The sequence below is a fragment of the Perna viridis genome, chromosome 6 (genome assembly GCF_037379345.1).
Source record: "Perna viridis isolate PV_CMFRI_1.1 ecotype Kerala chromosome 6, ASM3737934v1, whole genome shotgun sequence".
Classification (NCBI taxonomy): Eukaryota; Metazoa; Mollusca; class Bivalvia; order Mytilida; family Mytilidae; genus Perna; species Perna viridis.
The window spans coordinates 44,617,946-44,636,563 of NC_142450.1; the positions used below are offsets into that span (position 1 = coordinate 44,617,946).

Genomic DNA, 18,618 nt, shown 5'->3' on the forward strand with positions numbered 1-18,618 from the left:
ATTCTTTTTTTTTTTAATTTTATTTTAAATACCAGAAAATATTATCCTAAGAAACGAAATCAGTAAGTGCGAAACTGTTTTGTTTACATCTGGCAACTTGCTTGTTTGGATTTGTTTTCTCCAGAATATTCCTAAAATCCATTCAGGTCGTAGGCTGTAGCTTAAGTAGGATTCGAACACACATTATTTAGCTGTTTCATTTTTGTAAGTTGATAGTATTTTAGGATTTGTGTAATTTTTAAAGATTTACTTTCAACTTTCTTGTTTTTTGCCTTTCTTTTCTGCATAAAATGTGTTTTGTCCTACGAGAGACGGAACTTTTTGCATTCAGATCATATTAAACTTTATCGTTATGTTTTGTTATAGTTAATGTCTCGATTAAAAGAATGTAACACATGATGTGCATCTGCATTAAAAGTCGAATCAATCACACCCAAACTGCATACATGTATGTCAATTCTGACAGAAAGATTTTGAGCCATTCATGTTTTGACAAAGGATCTACATGTGTAGATTCTTATGGTCTTCCTTAATATTAAGAAGACATTGGTCTTTATTGCAAGTGAAGTCGGAAGCATAAAAAGTACTATGTTCCCTTAATTTTCAATGCAATTTACGTGTAACACTTCTGCTGAGTGTGATCAGGATACTTTCATCAGTGGGAACCAGCAAAGGACATTTCTAAAATTTGTAAACTATTATAGGTCAAAAAAGTTTCAGGTTTGGCATAGAATGCAAGGATTTATCATAAGCTCTTAAACCAGAAGTAGCCATTTTGTAAATGTCAAAGTTGTTCCAAATCAATAACACAGACCTCTTTTAAATAATTTGTCTAGGCAGCGTTTTTTACTATTTCTAAAGTTTCAATAGACTGCGATGTAGTCATATTTAGACAGATTTCTATACATTTAAAAGCGATCTTTGCTTGCTTATTATGTATTTTTGTGTTTTTAAAAGAGAGCAGTCTGTTGCTAACATCAATAAATTTACTTTCCTTTACTTTAAACATGGAGCATAGAACATATTTCATACTCCAAATTAATGGGCCCACAAGGGGCTACATGAGTATACATTTATGGAGGAAAAGATACATTAATACATATAAGAAAGGAACACATAATAATACTAAATACAAATCTAGTATGAAAGGTACATATACATGTACATGTTTAATGTATTAAAGAAGAATAATAGATAAATTCTCTAACTGCATTTAGAGTTTGGATTTTCAGATAAATTTTTGTTCATCAAGATTATTGAAGTTTTTAACTTCATTTCCAATAAAATCAAACAAAACTTTCATTGTAAGATGGAATTTGTTACAGGTGATTATTAATGGACTTCATCTTATATTTCTCCAGAGTTGCATTTTATACAAAAACATTCATTTCTCTTTAATAATTTCAATCATAAATTTGTGATATAATCTGTGTTTTACAAATAGATCTTCTGAATTTAAAATTTATTATTTTTGATAGAAAATTTTCAAAGCCAAAGTGCTGTTTGAGTTTAAAATATATGTCATTTTCAGTCCTCAAGATTGGACTTCTATACAAACCACATGCTTCTGTACTTATTCAAAATAGTACTAGTGAAAAACCCTTTTAATTTATATTGTCCAAAATCTTAACTGTTGATGTTAATCTTCAAATTATCTACCATGAATTGCATAGAATACCATTATAATTTGTTCTCATTATGCATTGATTTACTATAAGCATATAATATATATGCATCTTTTAGCAAAGGGAATTCTTGATTTAGGTATTTTAATCAAAACCTGTAATTAATGAAACATTGTAAAAGATCAAAATGCTGTGGAAATCTAACAAGTTCTTACAAAATGAAAAAAAACATGTACCTTTTTGTACTCATTTTGAACATTTGAGATGGAGTACCTCACATTTAAGACTTTTGAAAAAAGATCATGAACTCTGTTGTATTGTTTGGTTACAGAGGCCAATTTGAAAATGGTAAAGTTACACATCAAAAAGGGAGATGAAAGTCAGTTTTTGTATGAGACAACAGTGGAACTGCCAATTGATGACCTGTTGAAAGATGTGGCAGCTATTTACAATGGAAGACTTAAAGTCCATAGAATCTGTGCAGGTGTGTAGGTGATAATAACTACTTGTATTTCTACAAGATTATAATAGACACAATGAGAAACATTTTTTTATCTTTTGATTTAAATCCATGGAAGCATATGTTTGAAATACATGTGATAGGATTTTCATTTGAAGGCAAAAAGAATATTGATCACAATTATACTTTGTAAAAATTTCTTCAGTTTTGTTTTTCATTCATTCTCTTTCTAAAAAAAAACAACACTAATTTTATAGCACTGCATTTATTTTGGCCATTGTTCTTTCGGAAGTAAGATGTAATATAAATGACTCTATGTGCTTGTTCAAATCAAATTCTCCAAACTGTTTATTTTCTGTAACTAGAAATGGAGGAACTTGCAAAACATGGAGTCACTCTCCCTCCAAATATGCAGGGATTGACAGAGGAACAGTTGGTAGAATTAAAATTAAAAGATGAATGGGGAGAGAAATGTATTCCAAGTGGTGGTTTTGTAGAATGTAAAGATACTCTCACAATTAGGAATGGCAGAGGTAAAACTTTTTTTTAAAGATACATGTATCACAAGCAATATAAATACATATACCTACATGTACATGTATATTTGGTTAATAGGTTAATGATTGAAATGGTAGGATTCAAATGGCAAAGAAAATCTTAAACTCACTGGTATGCAGTTTCTTAAAAAGTATAATGAACTTGATTAAACTTGAGGACAACAATTTACTTTCGTCATTTGATTCAGTTGTTTTGTAGAGAATAGTTAAACAATTGCAAATAAACAATTGCTTTATTTACAATTTATCTTAAATACATTTACTGAGGTTCTAAATGTTTGATAGCATGATTTTAAACAAAGTTTCAATAATCCCTTACTTCAATTTTTAGCTCCTCAGAAGAATATGCAAGATATGCTAAATAAGACAATCAGTGAAGCCAAGGATATGATATCAAAGGTAAAATTCAATCCATATTATTTTTTCAGATAAAGGAATATTGTTTATAGAAGCCTAAAACTATAAGAATTGAAATAAAAGCTAATCATGGGTGAGCCAGTGATGGACAGCAACTAACTACTTTTTGCCAAAACAAATTCTTGTAAAACCGAAGTCTTTAGCATTGGAGCATTTTAAAAACAGATAAACATGTATAAAAATGAAGACTATACTGTACATTATATTCTTTTACTTTTAAAAACAGTTTAGTTGATAACTGTTAAGGAAAATATATTTGATTGTTTCTCTTCAGAAAAAGGTACAGGCAGACATTTGTGTTACTCAGGTCACTGTAAAAGAAGCTCTAGATATTTTGCGTGGAGCTGTGATGATTGTATATCCGATGGGGTTACCTCCCCATGACAGAATAAAACATGAGTTTGACAATGAAGAAGATTTGTCAGGGACACAGGTAATAGTTTACTAGATTGATATGAAAATGAAATGCTTCACATGGCACAGCTTGATATAACTGCAGAGGTTGAATCATGAACATTTGGGGCAAATATGGACACACCATTAATGCTTGATATAGCTCTGAATTTTGATTGTGATTGGGTATTTGACACAGAATGAAATTTTTCATCCCATTATTCATAAATGATTCCAGCCACAATCCCTGAAGTCATCCCAGTCAGCCTTTCTTCTGAGGTATGGCATTTAAAAAAAATCCACATAATGGACACAGGATGTCTGCAGATGACAGTTTTATACCATTATACGACATAATGTTTTTACAAATAATGCAAATGAGTAGTCTGTTATGGCATTTGTTGAAACAATTCAAAGTTGATGTAGTTTTAAAACTACACCAAAAATTGAAAAAAACCATAGTTCAGGGGAGATAATTATTTTTGCTGATTTCATACTTTAAAATAATATATACATTTATATTTTTTTCTTTATAGGCTTCTTTGGAAGTGATTGAAGAGGATAATGCTTCTATTTGGTTCTCAGGGAAGGAAATGTTGAGAGGAAAGAAACTGAGAGATTTTGTTGGAAAGAATGAAAAGACAAAAATAATTGCTAAAATACAAAAGGCAAGTCTTTTGTCAAATATTTTGCTTCCATAATCTCTTAATTTTTTTTGAAGTAGCTATATGAATATGCTTTAGATGATACTTTGGTATAGCATTGTTATGTTATGACTAACTAACTGAAATTTTTAATTGTTTAATGATATATTCTTATTAATATGCACTAGTTATCAAGTTTTTGGTGCATTTAAAAAATGAAAATGTTCTTGAGATAGTTTACACTAGACAAATAATTACAGTCATTGATATATTACAATAAACCACAATTGTTTGATTACAGAGGGGACAGGGAGCACCTGGCAGGGAACCAGTTGTTAGTGAGGATGAACAAAAACAGATGATGGCTCATTATTACAAGAAACAAGAAGAATTTAAGGTTGGTTATTATTCAGAATGAGGGTTATAATATATCAGAAAAAATATACAGTTGCTAATTTTGTAGAACTTATGCATACTTAATTTCCAGGCTCCCGGAAATGTTGTTAGATTTGTATGTGAATGTATTTCTTTAGGTACACTTATACATATATTTCTTTATTTCAGAAATTAGAAGCAGAAAATGAAGATGCCTATATGAACCAAGATTGGGCTGATGGTGGACAACTTAAAAGGAACTTTCATGGACTTAATAACATTAAATGGGGACCTAGATAATCCAGTTACATTTCTTTGTCAAACAAAAACCATCCGCATGTGTTCATAGGTCTGAACTTGGTGATTAATGTGTTACAATCTACATTTAAGTCAGTATTCAATAAGGCAGACTTTCATGTGAAATTTGAAAGTGATATGATTAACAAGTAGTTAAGCATATGATGATATTTTTGTAGGAATACAAGAACAATTTTACTTTGGTAAAAAAAAGTTACTAATGCTGTTGTTTGTTATTGGGAAGATTTTAAGGTGCATTTATTTGAACGACCTTCGTGATAAGTTAAATATTTCCCTTGGTAATGGACAATTGTCTTAAAGAAAACTATATTCTAATCAACAAATACTTAATTTTGTTTTATTTTTTGGAAGACATTAATGTTAGTTTGTTCATGTAGAAGCAGAGAGACTGAAATATTACTGTTTTTTGTATGGATGGTATTCACTTTCATTTTGTTTGGTGCAGTTAGATGTAATAATAGTGATGATCATCATTTGTTTGTCAAATATTTCAATACTGTGAAAATACTTTAATTCTTGGATATCAATTTTCATGGATTGCAGACAAATTGTTTTTGTGGTATGTTGATTCTTTAATTCGTGGCTTGATATTTCCCACAGTACAAATAAACGGAGAATATGTATTTCATTAGCAGTTTTAATTTTGTGGTTTGAGTCAACAACGAAATCCACATATAATTGGTACCCCACCAAGATAAATATTTTCACAGCAGGTTCTATGTTATCTATTTATGGTAACTCATTATATTACACAGTAGAAAAGTTTCAAGCCATCTTCTGGCTAGAGCCATAAATAGTACCATTCAAAGTTGGTATTCAAAGATGCCCTATCACCATATATATTATCCATGTTTAAATAATCAGTCCAGTTGCTTCTTTCAGGAGAATTTGTATAGATCCAGTGGATAATTGTTTTGAACAACTGGATTCTGAATTCAAGCTCTATTCCAACTGCCCTTGTTATATACTCTTATAATAACTAGATGATTTTAAGTCTCATTACCACAATGCCGTTGCTTTATTGACACAAAAGTTGACAGATTTGCATTGTTCTTTTAATATTGGTTACTTGTATGAAATGTGAATTGTCTTTAATATTTATCTATTGTATTATTTTTTTATTTTATTATGTATATTAAGAATTAAAATGTACTTCATGTAAAGTAGAGTAGATAAAATGCAGATGAAGACGTTTTTTTCATATTTAAACTTAATAAGCTCTGTCTTTCAACATCATAAAGTCTCTTTGAGATTAACATGGGATGAAAATGTTCATTATGTCTGTAGCACTTCATTTTTCGGTTAGTTATATCAGTGCATCTCTTTCATATCCATCATGATCAAATAAAGAGAAAGCATAGTTCAATTATTGGTAGTGATCAGCAACTATAGAAAGCACTAAGATGTTATGTTATTTGGGATCTTCACAGAGAAAATGAGACCATATCCTCTTTGAATATGCTCAGAACTTATGGATTGTCTTCAAATAAGCTGTTTTCTTCTGTTATGGTAATGTTTTTGTATTTCCATTACAAATTGTTTCTCATGTCAATGATGCACATTGTTAACACATCAAGATAACATGATGTAAGATATTACTTTTCTTGGATTTCACACATATTACCTGTCAAGTAGACCAATCAAATGATACACATATCACCTGTCAAGCAGACCAATCAAATGGTACACATATCACCTGTCAAGCAGACCAATCAAATGGTGGAATTGCCTGGCATATATTACCCATATAGAATATAATCAGATTCATATGACTTAGAGGTACACAAAAAAAAGATGATACATCTTTGATGATTTTTAATAATTGCTCAACAACTTCCATCCATATACAACATGAAAAAATATAAAATGGCCCTAGTCTTTAATTTCATTCATAAATGTATAAAACATGACAGCCATAAAAAATCATCTAAGTAAATGGACAACCATAAAAACTTGTACAATTAAAGCAGTATTAAAATTGTTAGATCACATGACTCACTTAAATTGCATACAATAACACATAATGCTTAAATTACAAAAATGCAGTAAGACCATGCAAAGTTCATTACTTGTTCTTTAAAAAAAAAGTTGGTTAAAAATATAAGGTCATTTCATAAAATTTGTTGATCTTATTTTAGATGTTTCATTGATCTCTATGATAAAAACAACCCAAATTTGTATTATGTGAGTATGTTAAATTTTCATGCAAACAACCATTCCGAAGCATTATAAAACTTGGTTTTCAAGTGAGATAAAAATAATGAGTCTGTACCATTAATATTATAATAATGCATTATACATGACCCAGTCATTAGTACTATATAAAAGCTGCTCAGCACAAAAAATACCCGTGGTTTGGATGAACACATGATATGCGAGATAATGGATGGTTCCTGTAATGATTATAGTTAATAATGAGTTACAATTTTTTCCCACAAAAGAACTTTCCATGTAAACTGCTGATGAAGTTAGTTTTGTAAAGTTGCAGATATACAATTAAAAGCAAAAAGACATATTAAAAAAATTGCATCAGTATCTTTTAATATAAGCTGTATATGTTGGAACTCTTAAATACAATATTAAAACTCAGTATACCACAGTTACCCATTAGCAGTGTTTCAGATAGGAAACAAAATATTAACAGAATATTACATTTACCACTTAATAATGAACAAAGCATGTGGAACAAATGAATACTTATATAAAATGAAGCTTGAATAAAAGTAATGAATTTATAGTATAAAAACATATACAATGTATATTGCATCTTTGAATATATAAATATAAATTAAAATTCTGTACAATATATTTACAAGCTAAAGGGCACTAACTCTTCATACTCAATGACTAGAAGAGAACTAAAACTTGTGTGCCCAGTTAAAAGTAGTGTATATAGCAGAATCAACATCACATACAAAAAGTACAAACTTATAAAAATGGTTGTTCACAATAAAAAAAAAAAGTTGAAATACACTGAATTATAAAAAATTGAATGGAAGACCTTTTATAATTAAAATATTATATTCTTCCTACTCTTTCAATCATGTCAACTTTTGATTATTTTTAAAGCAGATTTTCATAAAATATTGAATACTGCATATTGAAAAAAAATCATAACACAACATTTATATATTCAAACCTTTGTGAAAGTGGATGGCAATGAGATACATAATAAAAATGCTGCCATATTCAAATAAAAATTTGTTTGCATTCAATACACATGTACACAAATAGCACAGTAACATTCAAATAGGACTATGATAGTTTGGTGAACCTGCAACGCTTCAATATTGATAAAAATATTAACCAGAAGTGAATTTTCCTAAAATACAATATTCAACATAAGGACCTCAAATTCACAACCAAGGACTTCAACTTTTTTATAGCATTACAGATATATAAACATTCTAATATGCTCCCAGATTCGTTGTACTTGGCTGTATGAGGTAATGGGTGTAACAATATCAGCAGTTAATTATACAAGTATTAAATTATTTAAGATACAGATGCAGAGGTAGACCTGGCATACAGTCTCAAAATACTTAAACTTCAGGTTTTTCTGAATCTCGAATCATGGTATTAAGTCTTATAAGAAAATGCACCACTAAATCCAGCTGATAACAATGCATTGCAAAATTTGGAAAATTATCTATAGTGTTTCATGTATAACTTTATTTTTGGGAACTGTTCAATCACTTTACTGATTTCCACCCCTAAAATTGGAAAAAAATCAGAAACATGCATGCCAAAATCCCACCGATCTGACAATATAATTTCACTCAAGGATGCTTTCTATTTCTACCTGTTAAGAAAGACCATTACTAGATAACTGCATCACTGGATTTGCTTGGAAATTTTTTTAATGGAATATTAGAAAAATGAGGTTTTTGATAGAGTTATCTGCTCTTGAAATAATAATTTTCAGTGCATTTTAATAAAATTATAACTCAATTTACCAAAATGATATGGAAAATATAGTTTTTTTTCCTTGTTTCTGATGGTGCAAATAGTGGAATTAAACTTTCAAAATGGTGAGTTTTTTGATAATATATTTCACCCACTGCCTGATTCTTACAGAGACTGACACTTAAGAAAAGTACAAAAAAATGTACTGTGTGGTACTGATAAAGGTTAATGTGGGTAGCATATACAATGCCTTTGCACAATGAAAGAATTGTAGCACAACTATCATTTAAAAATGAAATGTATATTTACACCAAGCAATGTTGAATCATTGTTGCAATGTCTTGGTACTAAAACTGTACTGGTGTACATTCATGCAAAACAACACACACACACATTAGGACAGCTTGTATAAGACCACACTCACATCAACACAGCTAACACACTAAGCACACAAACACTCATCAAACATATAATCAGCAGTACACAGCAAACATACACACTGCACATTTAACATTGTCAGATAACCCAATACATTGTAATTCATTTGGAATATGCAGTTACACGTGACCATTGCACACAGCTTGGAACCCTAATAACGACTGCACACGCACAGAAGACTAAATTAACAGTTTAAAGTTGTTCAATAATGTGGAAAACTAATTGTTGTTGTAAAAATGGTCAAACCTTGAATAACCACTTCACTTTATTTTTTTGTTAACTCCTCTTAATGATGACCAAGATAAATCTATATATCATGCAGTCTACAAACAAACAATATTTTACTATTATTATAAATCATTGAAGATCTGACTAACATTAGGTTTTATCACAACAGAACAGGTTCTCAAAATAGTTACTTTGACAAATTTTGAATAGCAAAAACAAAATAGTTCATATGAGTCCTTGATTATCTCCCTTTGATAAGACTGTAAATGAAGTCCACTGTACAAACACATGTAATACAGAAGAGCACCTTAATATCATTTGACTACATCATATGACACATCATATGACCTAACCGTAGTAATTGTTTATCACCCTATCATTTTGATCAAGACTTAATAAGGTCCCTCTCCTTTGAAACGGTGATCCTTGATCCATAGTCATATCAAATGGATCATCGCTGTCAATATTTCTCATACTATGAGGACGGTAGCGATCACCATTTCTAAATGTTCCTCTTGGTTCAAATCTAACTACTTCTATCCGATCAACAGAATCAGATCTAGACATTGTGGGAACTTCCGTATGATTGGCAGGAGGTGGTGGATTGCTATGTACAGGATCTGTCACATCTAATTTACTTTTTCGCTGAAGTCTATTTCTGATTATCAATTTTATCACAACCACTATCAAGAGACAAATGACCCCAAAACTTACTCCTATAACAAGATACAGGATTGCTTTCTCTTCATTTTCTGAAATGAATAAAAACATGGCTTCACAAGTTTAAATCCATAAAACTTATGGTTGTCTGTTTTCCATATACTTAATTTTAGACTTAAATTTAGGGATAAATTGTTCGTTACTGTTTTTGTTTGTAGAAGCTTCCATTACAGCTGTACAAGATACATTATTTTGGAAATATCAATAATATCTTTTGAGGAATGAGTGCCAGTTTTTACCCTAGCACTGCAAAAGATAACATCTTTAATGATTTTCCATTTTCAGAGAAGAGAGTCATCATACTTTCTTTTGTCTTCTGTTTAAACATCTTTCATGTGTATTACATATTAAATTTGTTCCTTTTCCTACACCATACCTGTTAACCTTTTGAATGCTCAGAGAGGTACATCTCACTCTTTCCTAAGAGGGAGATTTAGCTTGACGACATTTTTCGCAGAAAAAAAGGGACAATTTTCCTAAAGATCCAATAACAAAGAGACAAAGACATAAATTCTATGATAATCTCTGTAACCTAATAAGGATTTCTAATCAAAATCTGAGTAAAAATACAACAAAAAGTTTAATGATTGGATGATTGTTTCTCAATGGTTATTATTTTATGTAAACATTGTATTTATATCAATTTAATAAGTCATTTAGAGCATAATTTATGCAATATTTCTGCTGAGAGAGAGATTTTGGGGGAGAAATTTGTGAAAGAGGAAGATTTGTGTCTCATGTAGGAGACTTTTTCAAAGAGGGAGATTGACACAAAAAGAGGGAATCTCCCTTCCACAGAGGGAGGGTTAACAGATATGCTACAAACATAATACTCCTCAAATATGAACTTCAAGTAACACAGTTTCAAAGTTACTTACGAGAAAGAAAATAAAAAGAGTTGAACCAGTCAACAACCAACCCGATAGCACCATCTTTTCCCTGACTAACTTTTGACGTAGTATTTACACATAGCACTGTGGAATTGTTGGATTTCTCCTTAGTTACCTCCCCTTTAGATGATTTGTCTGGATTTTCTTGTAGTTCTCCTTTCCTGACCAAGTCCTGCTTGGCATCATCTGAAAATGCATGTTCAAACAATTCTTTTAAGGGTTCTATCATAGGAAACAACCGAAAACAAAAAATCTATAAAACCAGACTTCAGTGAACTTACAATGACAAATAAGAATATCTAAAAAGATTGTTGCTAAGAATTTTATATACTGAACATCTTTTACAGCTTTTCTGGCCTAAATTTAGTTTGCTTTCTAGAAGTACTGTGAACAAGCTTAGAAAAGGATACTCTCTGCTTCAATCTAATTTTTACCTTTTTAATCCCATCAGTTGTCATTCTAATTAAAAGCTGATCTCTTTAAGCTCCCAGTTTTCTGTTATCTCATACATGACATAACAGAAAACTGGAGCTGCGAGTTTGGCTTTCAATTAGATTGATCAGTTGGATAATATTGCACAAAATTTATCTACCTTTCTGCACATCTACATATGATGCCTAACCTTCCTATAAATTTCATTGAGAAATTCAGTAGATGTTGTTTATCACATTTTAACATGTAAAACATCAAGTTTGATTGTCTCCCTACACAAACATCAAACAATAATTCTGGAACTTCAGAATTTTGTAAAAACAAATCACCTTTGTTCATTCTCATCTTGTTTTGAACAAGGACAAAAGTAAATCATTTTCATTGTAAAAAATTCAGAAAAATTTACTTTTTTGATAAATTAGCCAAATGTGATAGACCTACCAGCAGGATACATGTTACTATTATCTACTGGAGAAGGAGTGTTTAGCACTTTATATACAGCAGAAGAAGTTAATAGTGGAATGATAGAACTTGTCTCTTCCTTGTCAGGCTTTTTCTTCCGTTTCTTTTTTCTATGAAATCCATTCTTCCCATGGTGTCTCAGTCTATCTTTTAAAATCTTCTTTGGCACTACAATGAAATAAGACCAAATTAAAACTAAAAGAATTGTTAGTAATGCTCAGTAAATTGATACCCCAACTCCCCTACTTGATAACATGCATCTTTTGACCTCCAAATTGATTTAGACCAAGATCTATGATAGAGGGTGCACAATGGCAATATGTAATAAAGACTCTCTGAAAGTTTTATTAAATTAAATTCAGTTGTGTAGAAGAAGGGGTTAGGGATAAGATATGGAGTATCCCCAATGTCAGAGAATTATACATTTAATGTTTACTGATGTGAGACCTAAAAAAACTTCAGAACACAATCTTAAATAAAAGATGGACATATTTAGTACTATATTAGGATTCTGTTATTCTGTTTCATGTTACAATTCCATTCAGAGGTGTAGTAGGAGTTACATATAAGAGATAAGAACTTCATGTCCCCATATTCACAAATGTTGCTATGTGAAACCCCCAAATTGGTTTGGATCAAACTCTAAAATAGGAGGTACACAATGGGAATATGTAATCACACAAGTTGCCGTATATGTTTTCAAATGAAAAATTGGAATTTTTAAAATGAAGTTATAGGGAGCTTCTCACTCAGGATATATAAACTTCCCCATAGTTTTATTTTAATTGTTGGAAGTGTTTTTCAGTTATTAAGAACTTGAACCCCCTGTTATGAATAACTTACACTAACTCAAAAACTAAACAATTAAAATTTTTCAAAATAAAGGATTTTTCCACAAGGGATGTACAAACTGTATACACTTTCTTGAAGTTTCAATTCAATTTGTACAAGCTTTTTTGAGTTATTATGTATCAACCTGCAGGATCGATGGATGAGGGTAAAACAATAGGCCCTGGAGGTGCACAACGGGAACATATAATATAAAGGCTCTATAAAAGTTTCATTAAATTCCATTCAGTGGTGTAGGAGGAGTAACAGATATGAAATGGGTACCCCTCTGTGTAACGGAAAGGGAGTGCGGACAGAAGGACTGACCCCCATCACTATATACCCACACTTTGCAAGTGGCGGGTATAGTAAGATAATTACATTGAACAAGGAAACGTGTTAATCTGAAGAAAAAACAAAAACAAAAAAAAAACTACCAGATTATTAACAAAATCAAATTTTACAAGAAGTATGAAATAATAAGGTATGAAACTAATATCTGGATAATATAACAACACCAATAAATATATGTGAATTATATACTATCTGTCATATTTTTGAAAAGTAACCAGATATTGATTTTTTTTTCAAAATTATCACAGTCAAATAGTCATTAGTTTAGGGATTACCATGCAATCAAACAAAACAGATTTGGGTATTACATGTACACGAAGTAAATGTACAGTAAAAAAATATGGGTAAAATCTATATTGGGAAAAGTGTGATTGCACTTTAAAGTGGACAAAAATCAGGTTTGTATATAATACAGGTGTATAATTAAAGAATATATATTGAATCAAAAGTACATGTAAAGTATGGTATCCCCAGTAGGAGATCTGAACAGAAAAACTAAACTTTGTTTCAAACAAAATGCTGCCTTAATATTGACATGTAAGATTATGGTAAAAAGAAATCCATACATCAAACAGCCCATAAATCAAAGAAACTTTTCACAATAACAAATATTGAATCCATTAATACATGTACATGTATTACAAAAGTCCCTACAAATACCAGGCTAGATAAACAAGATCAAAATATCCCTACTTAGACAAAAACATATTCATAAATAAGACAAAAAAAATCCCTTAAAATTCTTTGCCTAAGCTTGTGATATTTGGCACCATTATAAATGGCATCCTTGTGTCATATATCGTACATTAAATGATAAATCATAGTTACACTACACCTCTAATTAAGACCTTGTCCTTGGAGCGTCTTCCTGTTTTTTGTCATTTTTTCATAAGAATTTAAACCAACAATGAATGAGTACAAAGCTATATTGCTGAAATACATCTTAGAAATACTATTTGTCAAACAAATTTGATCTCAAGTCACTTTATACCTGTCATTTCACACCAGGTGGTCTTTTCTTTTAAAGGTTAAAAAAAAACAAGTTCAAAAAAAAAAATGTTCAATCACTGAGCTTGTTACCCCATCTGAAACATACCTCATTACTTATCTGATTTTAAAATACATTTCAATTACATACACACTTCTAATTCCATCAAAAGGTAGACTTGAATGAGAACTAATAAAATTAAAGGTAGAATCTAAATGGGATTTTCCAGCCCTGATGCGAGGTGGAAGCCTGGGGACAGGGACACACACATTGTAGATCTCTTACTTAGGGTCAATCTGTGGTGAAAACTCTCGAAAGACTGAAGCTTTTGTATAACATTAAAGAATATTAAAGCATATGTAGTTTGTCTGATGTTAGTTTATATCAGAGATAAAAACAAAACCTTATTTTTCTTACAGCAGATTTACTGAAACAATCTCCTTTCAAATTCTACACATAAAAGGACAATGCTTTAATAGGACCAATATTATACATAACTTGTAACAAGAAGCTGAATGCGTCACTTGGCTCTCATATGTTTACAGTTACCAATATAATGCTTCATAAGTCAAGCTTGATACCACTGCAAACTCTAAACAGTTGGTGTCAATATGAATACAAAATGATTCAGCTCAGAACTTGGATTGTAATTAAATGTTTGACATGGCATATGATTCTTACCAGAATGAAAGTGGTTATAGAACTTTAAAGACATTTGCAATAGAATTTTATCTAATAAGACCTAATATTCAAAACCTTAATTACAGGGAGCATACAGGAATGACATTGTCAGTTCAACCTCTCATTGATGTTGTAAGCACTTCTTGCTGCTTAAAAATTGTTAAAATATCATTTTTATCAGTAAATATTGCTAATATTACCTCCAAAGAACTATATAATGAAATTAATGTTTGCTTTTGTCTGCAGAAACATATGTCTCCCTCATCCTGCAGACTGAATCCACTTGCAGTGTCCATCATGTCCACAGAACAGCTTCATAAAATTCAGTTGAGAGGCTGCAGAAAAGTTATTCTGACTAATTCAGAGAATTTGAACTGACAAGGTAATTATGAGAATTTTTGACAAAGTACTAAGTTCAAATGGCACACAAATTTCTCAGTTCAAAGGGGCATAAAACTTTCCTGCTAATCCGCACAGCTACATATAATGTTCTTACTGTATACCATGTTTCATATAATTTGGTTCAATAGTTTCAGAAGAGTTCCACTGATAAGGTAATTAATGAGGATTTTTGGCAAATTTTAACTGTGCACCCTCCTAATCTAAAATCCTGCATACACCCCTGTGAATACATAACTAACTAATCTAAGTTCAAAGGGCCACAACTACAAGAATTGGGGGATCAAAATTTCCTGGTAATATGCACGATGTTCTTAATATTTCGTTAAATTTGGTTCAATAGTTTTAAAGGCTGTTAAGGTAATTTATGAGGATTTTTGACAAATCTCTAAGTTCAAAGGGGCAAAACTTCTACAAAAATTAGTGGATCAAAATTTCCCAGTGATGTTCCTCCAACGTACCATGTTTCATAAAATTTGGTTTAGTAGTTTCAGAGGAGTTGTGTTGAGAAGGTAATTAATAAGGATTTTTGGCAAATTTCCCAGTTCAAAGGAACAAAACTTCTACAAAAAGTAATGGATCAAAATTTCCTGGTTCAATGCTCAATTAAATATGATGTTCTTGCTACATACCATGTTTTGTAAAATTTGGTTCTAAAGTTTCAGTTTGTTTGTTTGTTTGTTGGGGTGTAACGTCTGAGCAGCAATATTTCAGCTATATTCAGACGATGCACATGAAATTGTGATAAAATGAACATGAAATGATGATGAAATGAAAAAGGGATGGGACACAAGGACAATGGGGTTGACAAATTTTTATTGCCACTGGAAATAGGGAGAGGTGGGTAGGGTCGGGCAATTTAGCCTCCTGTGGCGGAGCCCTATGGTTCCTACTCCGGGAAAATACCACAGTAGGGTTCTCTAACGTGCGAGGAATGTGGCATCTTTCCCAACACGGTGCACTACTATGGTTTGCCGTGAGGTTTTCTGTATTATAGCCTAACAACCCCAGCATGTAACACACCAGGGGTACCCCATTCCACCACCTGGGGCACACATCCCAGTTGCTCTGTGGGCAGAATGCCTTAGCCCCTGGCTAGGATTCTAAGCACTATTCAGTCGCCTTTTACGACAAGCTTAGCGCTGCTGCAGGCCTGTTAATTAATGAGGATTTTTGGCAAATTTCTCAGATCAAAGGGGGATAACTTTTGCAAAAAGTAGAGGATCAAAGCTTCCTGGTGAAATGCACAGTTAAATATGATGTTCTTGCTACAAGCCATGTTTCGTAAAATTCAGTTCCACAGTTTCAGAGGAGTTCTGCTGACAAGGTAATTAATGAGGATTTTTGGCAATTTCTAACTTCCAAGGGGCATAACTCCTACAAAAATTAGTGGATTGTAATTTCCTGATAATATGCACAACTACTGTCTTAAGGGATTTCAGTGTTTGAGCTCCCATTTTTGTTTAAAAAATTTGTTAATTTCATGCACATAAGGGAAAAACTGGAGCAGTAGTAGCCTGAAACCCCTTCCTTTCGCTATCATTAAATGGAATATATCCCTTTAACAAAAACAAAACAAAAAACTGACAATATGGAGAAAGTCAAATGGATCTGCCATAATGTGACAGATTATGTGCATTAATCTGCAGGTTATTAAAGAAAAAAAAATAAAAATGAACATATTTTTTGCCAGTGTAATGTCAAGTGTCCTGCTGATTTATAAACACCAGATGGTTCCAATCACATGTGTAGGTGGAAAACTTTCTAAACATAATGTGTTAAATTAGTTTATCTTTATAGGACTTTGTACACTTAGTGCATGCAAATGATTACATGTTGGTAATTACTATATCACTCAAAGTGGATAAAAAAAGACGTCCTTACATTTAAATAGTGAATCTTACAGATTTTTGTAACAAGACATTTGCTAGACTATTTCTTACAATGGTTTTTGCAGAGAATGGCCATACCAGTTATTGTTCTTTACCACAGTGCCTTACCCTAGTAGAATCAACATTTGAACCAAAAGATTATGATAGCATACAATTTGGTTTTAACAAATCAATACATCATGTTGATAAATAAGGAGACTGTAATACTATGAAATGTTAGTTATGTATTCACAGGGGTGTATGGAGGATTTTAGATTAGGAGGGTGCACAGTTAAAATTTTGGCGAAAAATGTTTTGAAGTTAAATTTTTGAAATATTCTTCTAGAGTGGTGCAATGTAGACATCTTTCAAAGTTACAACCTAAAACCGCCTAAATCTATCCTTGACAACCCATGTTTGCAAATTTAAGGGCCCCCCCCCCCCAGGCCCCACCTGAATCTGCTCCTGATTCATTCACATAGCCTTAAGTAAAGTATTAAAGTTTCAGTGAATTAGTTGTAGCATTATAAAATATGTGCATCTATCATCTGTTAATTAACAATCCGCATTTTTTGCCTTAGAAATGTCAAAAGTTTTGTTTAGATACATATATTTCATACCAGATGTTACAAATCAAAATTACAAAGGCTAAATGTTTCTGACATCAATAAGAATCCAGAGTTTGTAAAGGTCTATCTCTATGTCTTTTTTTTCTTTAAAGGTATATAGAAAAAAAAACAGTAGTTAAGGCATATGTCTTAAAAATGCCATAAAGAGAATATAATTATATCTGTACTTTTATGATACACTACAAAAACATAATGCATTTGCCATAATTTACATAAATTTACAATGCATATTAATGTACTTTTCTTCAAGATTATCCTCATGAATCATTGAGACATTAGAAATTCTTTCCAAGATTGCTAAAGTATATAATGTCTTTGAGGGTATAGAGGGAATATTTGTAATAACTAACTGGGTAAGGGTTCCTTTGAAGTGTATTGGGAATATTTGTAATCACTAACTGGTTGGGGTTCCTTTGAAGGCGTATAGGGAACTAATTGGGTAAAGGTTTCATTGAAGGAAAGAGGAAATGTTTTATTGCTGGATAATTCTTCATTGGTACAAAAACACTTATCTTTTTTTAGTTTATATATAATTTGTATATAATCTATAATTAAACATGACTATTTCTCATTCTTGTAAAGAGTTATTCAGTGCTTTTCAACAACAGGAGACCTTATGTGAACTTTACAAGCAAGTTTTGTTATTTATTTGAGTTGCTGACTATATTCAGGCCTTCACTTTATTTCTGTTCTCATACATAATGTATGTGCAGAAACATTTATAACAACAATGAAATTCTGGCTACTTAAGTCACACTTCTGTACCTAAATAAAATTTAAATGTCCTAAATAAAAAAGTACCAAGAGACTGGGGTGCATGAATCATTTCAAATTTTAATAAGTTTAACCAAACAAAATTATCATTAGATGTACGATAAATTTAGATAAGATCCTGGAACGTCCCTATACCAGGAATTTCCCATACATCACCAGTAAGCCTAGGCAATAAGAATTTCAATGAAACATAATTTGAATCACAAATGAAGGCCGTCTTACTTTTTAT

General features: G+C 31.3%; 2 protein-coding genes across 3 annotated transcripts in view; one reads left to right on the forward strand and one right to left on the reverse strand.

Moving 5' to 3' along the window:
• The first annotated feature begins 71 nt into the window (after nt 1-71).
• LOC148615195 (cilia- and flagella-associated protein 298-like) lies at nt 72-5,983 on the forward strand. Its single transcript, XM_088589869.1, has 8 exons — nt 72-204; nt 1,957-2,109; nt 2,451-2,618; nt 2,974-3,041; nt 3,334-3,492; nt 3,989-4,120; nt 4,398-4,493; nt 4,661-5,983. The coding sequence occupies exons 2-8, from the start codon at nt 1,971-1,973 to the stop codon at nt 4,769-4,771; spliced, it is 873 nt and encodes a 290-aa protein (XP_088445995.1). The 5' UTR covers nt 72-204; nt 1,957-1,970; the 3' UTR covers nt 4,772-5,983.
• Nucleotides 5,984-6,589: 606 nt separating this feature from the next.
• The window catches only part of LOC148615196 (uncharacterized), a 47,229-nt gene continuing 35,200 nt past the window's right edge, over nt 6,590-18,618 (reverse strand). For both annotated transcript variants that reach the window (XM_088589867.1, XM_088589868.1), the window contains 3 exons: nt 11,845-12,033; nt 10,960-11,157; nt 6,590-10,113 (listed from right to left, as the gene is read on the reverse strand). In XM_088589867.1, the coding sequence (XP_088445993.1) occupies nt 9,710-10,113; nt 10,960-11,157; nt 11,845-12,033 (791 nt within the window). In that variant the 3' untranslated portion in view covers nt 6,590-9,709. The remainder of the gene's footprint in view (nt 10,114-10,959; nt 11,158-11,844; nt 12,034-18,618) is intronic.

What these genes read in the sequence shown, in the direction of transcription:
- LOC148615195 (XM_088589869.1), top strand. Translation starts at nt 1,971, where the DNA reads ATGGTAAAGTTACACATCAAAAAGGGAGATGAAAGTCAGTTTTTGTAT. An exon ending in AAGATTTGTCAGGGACACAG is followed by an intron (nt 3,493 to 3,988) that starts GTAATAGTTTAC and finishes TTTTCTTTATAG; the next exon opens with GCTTCTTTGGAAGTGATTGA. An exon ending in AGAAACAAGAAGAATTTAAG is followed by an intron (nt 4,494 to 4,660) that starts GTTGGTTATTAT and finishes TCTTTATTTCAG; the next exon opens with AAATTAGAAGCAGAAAATGA.